General features: G+C 37.9%; 1 protein-coding gene across 1 annotated transcript in view; it reads right to left on the bottom strand.

The window, feature by feature from the left end:
- CBX5 (chromobox 5) overlaps positions 1–6557 on the bottom strand; it is a 40761-nt gene that overhangs the window by 8903 nt on the left and 25301 nt on the right. Inside the window, exons 3-4 of the mRNA XM_055085726.1 lie at positions 5579–5594; positions 4760–4860 (exon numbers count right to left, since the gene is read on the bottom strand). Of these exons, the coding sequence (XP_054941701.1) occupies positions 4760–4860; positions 5579–5594 (117 nt within the window). The remainder of the gene's footprint in view (positions 1–4759; positions 4861–5578; positions 5595–6557) is intronic.

Genomic DNA, 6557 nt, shown 5'->3' with positions numbered 1-6557 from the left:
TAAAGCAGAAACTAACACACCATTGTAAAACAGTTATACTCAAATAAAGATGTTAAAAAAAAAAAAAAGTCTTAGCTCCTTAGAGAAGGGAAGGCATTCACAAATTATTTACCAGTACACTGTATCACAATGATATACACACCTCACCAGAATAGGGCAGTTTTAAAAATAAGACTGTAAAACATAAAATTAACTAGGGAAACAAATAAGGAGACAAACAAAAACCTAGAGTCCACTTCCACTGGACTCCACAGCCTCCAATCTTTCACTCTTATTTCAATCCTTTTTGGAAAGCTGGTCTCCCATTTTCTTTCCTCTGGAGACCAGGAATCACTTGTGTTAAGTCTCTAGAAAATACTGATGCCTAGGTCCGACCCACAGAAATCTGAATTTAATTGGTCTGGGGTGCATCTTGGGCACTGGAGGTTTTTGAAGCAACCCCCAGTCCCTTGCCATGATCCTAATGTGCAGTCAGGGCTGAGAACTGATGCTCTAGAAAGATGGGTATCCAAGGAGAATGAAGATAAATAAGGATGCTTATGGCAGTGATGCTAGAAGATTCAGAAGCAGACTTACGCTTTTATTTTATTAAACTTTAAGGGTACAGTACATCCTTCACCACAAAAGGCTTCACAACCTTGAAATAAATGAAAGGACTGGAAGCTGAGGGGTGGGGTATGTGTATATGTGTGCCCAGATAGAAGAGATATAGATGAAAAAAGGAGAGAGGCAATAACTGCTTATGGTTAGTTACTTGAGAGCTAAAATTCAGAAGAATTAAGGCAACTGAATCAAACCAAAATTTCATAAACACATTTTTCCAAACTGAATAAAAAGATTCAAAAGGAAGATGAAAATTAATTTATTTGGAGTATGTTCTGTGGTTGGAATCATACAATATATAGCCTTTTCAGATTGACTTCTTTCACTAAGTAATACGCACTTAAGTTTCCCCCATGTCTTTTCATGGCTTCATAGCTCATTTCTTTTTAATGCTAAATAATATTCATTGTCTGGATGTACCACAGTTCATTTATCCATTCAGTTACTGAGGAGCATTGTGCTTGCTTCCAAGTTTTGGCAATTAATAATAAAGCTGCTATAAACATCTGTGTGTTGGTTTTGTGTGGACATAGCTTTCAACTCCTTTGAGTAAATACCAAGGAGTATGATTGTTACACTGTATGGTAAGAGTATGTTTAGTTTTATAAGAAACTGCCAAACTGTCTTCCAAAGTGGCTGTATCATTTTGAATTCCGACCAGCAATGAATGAGAGTTCCTGTTGCTTCAAATCCTCATCAGCATTTGATGTTGTCAGTGTTCTGGATTTTGGTCATTGTTACACATGCGTAGTGGTATCTTGTTGTTTTAATTTACATTTCCCTTATGACATTTGATGTGGAACATTTTTTTATATGCTTGTTTGCCATCTGTATATTCTTTTTTGGTGAAATGTCTGTTCATGTCTTTTGCCTATTTTCTAGTTGAATTGTTTGGTTTTTTATTGTTGAATTTTGAGAGTTCTTTATATTGTCTAGATAGTAGTCCTTTGTTGAAAATGTGGTTTGCAAGTATTTGCTCCCATTCTGTAACTTGTCTTTATGTGTTCTTAGTGAAGTCTTTTGCAGAGCAAACTTTTTTTTTATTTTGATGAAGTCCAATTTATTGATTTTTAAAAAATGGATTCTACTTTTGATGTTAAGTCTAAGAACTTTTAGATTCATCCTGAATCCTAGATATTTTTCTCATATGATTTTTCTAAAAGTTTTATAGTTTGACATTTTACATATGTTTGTGATCAATTTTGTGTTCAATTTTGTATAAGATGTGAGGTTTAGGTCAAGGTTCATCTTTTTGCCTAAGGATGTCCAATTGCTCTGTCACAATTTATCAAAAAGGCCATCCCTCCTCCATTTCATTGCTTTTCACCTTTGTAAAAATTCAGGTGGGCATATTTGTGTGGTTCTGTTTCTAGTCCTCTATTCTGATCCATTGATCTCTGTGTTTATCTTTCTGCCAACACTGCATAGTCTTGATTACTATTTATATACATATATACATTATATCAACTTTCTCTTCCTTTCCCTTTCACACTCTCTCTCTCTCTCATATATACATACATACATACACACACACATATATATATATATATATATATATATATATATAAAGAACATGCTAAGTGAAAGAAAACAGATGCAAAAGACTATACATTGTCTGACTCCATTTACATGAAACCTCTAGGAAAAAGACAAATTTAAAAACAGAAAGCAGATCAGTGGTTCCCTGTGGCTAGGGCCTGGGATTAAATACAAATATTTAGGTTCAAGGGAATTCTGGGAGGTTACAGAAATGTTCTAAAACTGGAGCATGCTGATGGTTACATACTCTGTAAATTTACTAAAAATCACTGAATTTTATACTTTCAATAAATAAATCCTATGGTATGTAACTTATACCTCAATAAAGCTGTTAAACACTCAAATATAAGTTCTGCTTTGTAAGTGGCAAAATAATGTGATTTCATACATATAAATCATCTATGCAAATGCTGAAGAGAAGACAACCTAATTCTAAACGCACTCCAGTTTATACTGCCTTAAATGTTACTTATATTTTGAAGAAATGCCAACAAGTTATTGGAAGATTAAAATAATTAGAAAAGAGGCAGGAAGGGCTTAAATCATTAAAATATAGACGAACCATAAAAAGGAAACGACTCAAAACTGGAATTTGGAGTGCATTAATTCAACGCTCTGGATTCAACTTATCGTTACTAGGTATACATTTTTCAAAATACATTTTTATATTAATAAGCAAAAACAATCCAAATTTAAAAATTGTGTCTAATTAAACTTGGATCAAGGGAGTCCTACTATGAGGAAAACAAATAGTTGGTATTCACAAAGTTGTTCTCTGTATCCCCAGCATAGGTTTTAGAAAAGCAAACCACCAACTACCATCCGCAGTTTATGGAATCAAAGCAAGAAATGTCTCTACACGGGAAAAACTAGACCAGGCATCCTCTTCACTCCTAGCCAGTGGCAGAGGTTCTTTTGGTTATATAGTAAGAATTAGCTACATTAAGATATATCTGTAAATATATCATAGCAGTTTCTATAATCCCTTCATTGACTGAGGAAAAATTTTTTACATTTATGCACCATTCATTTTATTTTATTTTATTTTATTTTATTTTTTTTGCGGTACGCGGGCCTCTCACTGCTGTGGCCTTTCCCGTTGCGGAGCACAGGCTCCGGACGCGCAGGCTCAGCAGCCATGGCTCACGGGCCCAGCCGCTCCGCGGCACGTGGGATCTTCCCGGACCGGGGCACGAGCCCGTGTCCCCTGCATTGACAGGCGGACTCTCAACCACTGCGCCACCAGGGAAGCCCCACCATTCATTTTAGATCCTTCATTGTTTTTGTTTTTTGAATAAGGTATCTTTAAATTGGAATGATTTGAACACATGCCATAATAACTCAACTACGTAGCAGAATGATGGGAAAATCTGAGATATTTACTCTAGACTTCAACTTTCTGCAAAAAGAGCTTAAGAATGAAACAAAATTTATTTCTAAATCATTGGAGCCAAAACGGGAGCAGCATTTTAACAGCCAAAGACAGAAAACAATTCAAATGTCTATCAATTGGTGACTAGATAAACAAAATGTGGTATATCCATACAATGGAATACTATTTAGCAACAAAAAGGAACACAATATTACTATATGCTACAACATGGAAGAACCTCAAGAACATGCTAAGTGGGCTTCCCTGACGGCGCAGTGGTTAGGAATACGCCTGCCAATGCAGGGGACACCAGTTCAAACCCTGGTCTGGGAAGATCCCACATGCCGTGGAGCAACTAAGCCCGTGCGCCACAACTACTGAGCCTGCGCTCTAGAGCCCGTGAGCCACAACTACTGAGCCTGCGTGCCACAACTACTGAAGCCTGCACGCCTAGAGCCCGTGCTCCGCAACAAAAGAAGCCACTGCAATGAGGGCTGCGCACCGCAAGGAAGAGTAGCCCCCCCTCACCGCAACTAGAGAAAGCCTGCGTGTAGCAACGAAGATCCAACGCAGCCAAAAAAAAAAAATTTATATATATATATATATATATATGTTAACAATTTAGATCACTGACGATGAAAATTCTTAGTTGGGGAATACTCAGTCTTCCCTCCCTATCTTCCATACGAATTCAAGCCACTGGTAAAGAAACACAATCGCAGAGTATCTTAAATCCATTCTGAACCATAATTCCCATTTAATACTGACAGTTGGTATCAGTTAACAATTTAGATCACTGACGATGAAAATTCTTAGTTGGGGAATACTCAGTCTTCCCTCCCTATCTTCCATACGAATTCAAGCCACTGGTAAAGAAACACAATCGCAGAGTATCTTAAATCCATTCTGAACCATAATTCCCATTTAATACTGACAGTTGGTATCAGTTAACAATTTAGATCACTGACGATGAAAATTCTTAGTTGGGGAATACTCAGTCTTCCCTCCCTATCTTCCATACGAATTCAAGCCACTGGTAAAGAAACACAATCGCAGAATATCTTAAATCCATTCTGAACCATAATTCCCATTTAATACTGACAGTTGGTATCAGTTAACAATTTAGATCACTGACGATGAAAATTCTTAGTTGGGGAATACTCAGTCTTCCCTCCCTATCTTCCATACGAATTCAAGCCACTGGTAAAGAAACACAATCGCAGAGTGAGGCCCAATCTCTCTCACCATTTCATTAGGAACATTAAATCGCCACAGGAATCTGTCGCCCCAATGATCTTTTCTGGTTCCAATCCTCTCTCAAAGCCCCGAGCGATATCATTGCTCTGCTATAAATAGAAGATGAAGAAAGGTTACAGCTTGGAGATAAGAGTAAAAAACCTCCCCATTTCTCAGCTCAACAAAGCAAAACCTAAGTTAATATCACCAGATACCATTTTTGTCACCCAATTCATAAAGTTCTTAGAACTTAAATACAATACTGGGTCAGCCAGTGACAATGATGCTAAGAGAGATTTTTGCAGGAAGATGCAGTTGTCCTTCAAGTATTCCTTCAAAGGATTAGGAGTGGTCCCTAAAACTGCATAATATCCCTTAAAATATTCTGGAGTCATCATCTAGGAACTTCTCTAATCCCCTAATCTAATCTCCTTGATATGATAAATGGACTACCCCTAAATTGTTGCTTCTGAGATGATAAACAAGCCCACCTGAACTAAATCCTTTTTCATTTTATAAACTTCAAATATACCACCTCTCAATCTTTATTTTCTAGGCTTTTAGTTCACCTAACACTGACCAATAGTTTTAATACTTTTCACATAGTCGTCTATATTTATGAAAGAACAGAGATAAGAACGATTCAAGGCACTACCATAAAATAGCAAATTTCTTTCAGAGCTCACATACTGCAATACCCACACACTTGGGGAAGAGGCCCTGATCTGTGCCTATCCCCTCCTGATCGAGATAGGTCGTTAGCTTTAGAGAGCAGAACTGGACAGAGATTTAAAACAAACTGATAATTCCGTAGGGGATTATTCAAACTTGGTCAAACTGCAATCTAGATAAGGAGCATAGGTTCTGATTCAGGTGTGATGGCACTGGTGAGAGCAAAATGGTGAAATTTTATACAAACCAGGTAATTTTTAAAACCTCATTATGGAGGATAATGCCACTTATCTAGTGGCAACACAAAATAAGATTTACAAAGACTGCCCAAGTGAACTAAATCTGTCTGATTTTCATGATAAAATCTCTTTGATCTGACATTCACCTTGCTTTCTTCTGAGAGATACATTCAGCGTCCAGGTGGTCCCCAAAGATACCAGAACCCACACTGGGAAGGAAATTCCATGTATGAATCAGGGGACATACAGACTCAAAAGCATAGCCTCTTTTGGGGGGTGCTTAAAGGGAGGAGGTTCCCAGATGTGCACACAGCTGCTCACAGCTGGAATGCTGCACACAAACTAAGTCGTAAATCATAGCTGGCAGCTGAAAACAGTTTGCCACATAGGAAGGGAAAGGAAGAAAATTGTTCTAGCTGCTGAAAAGGAGCCGAGGTGAGGAAAATGCTAAAATCATTACACAGGCAGTAATCTTAAATCAGGCATAATGCCGACTAACAAATTTCTTCTGCAGTGGTCTAAAGAAAGAAACGAAATCCCCTCCTGCACCTTTAAGATACACAATCACCTATCTTCCCAGCTGACAGCCTGACAGCCGCCAGCGCTGCTGAGAATGCTGTGGGGGCCCCAGATGAACATTACAATGTAAGGGACACGTGGGGTGGTTCTCAAGGTCAGCAGCATCAGAACCTGGCCTAGGAACAAAACTCTCTGCACTGGCCAGCGTCTCAAAGCCAGGTCGCTCCTTTTGGACAAAAGCCTTAGGTTGAGGCAATACACACTATGTGTCACAAATAGCTACATAAGTCTTATGCTGTGTTGTTTTTTGGTCTTTTTACTTAGCTAGAAAATGAATCAAATGACAAGAGCCAGAATACAAAGGGCTAAAAAAAAAA

This window comes from Physeter macrocephalus, chromosome 6 (genome assembly GCF_002837175.3).
Source record: "Physeter macrocephalus isolate SW-GA chromosome 6, ASM283717v5, whole genome shotgun sequence".
NCBI classification, from domain to species: domain Eukaryota; kingdom Metazoa; phylum Chordata; class Mammalia; order Artiodactyla; family Physeteridae; genus Physeter; species Physeter macrocephalus.
This window is presented reverse-complemented; position numbering and strand designations above follow the sequence as displayed.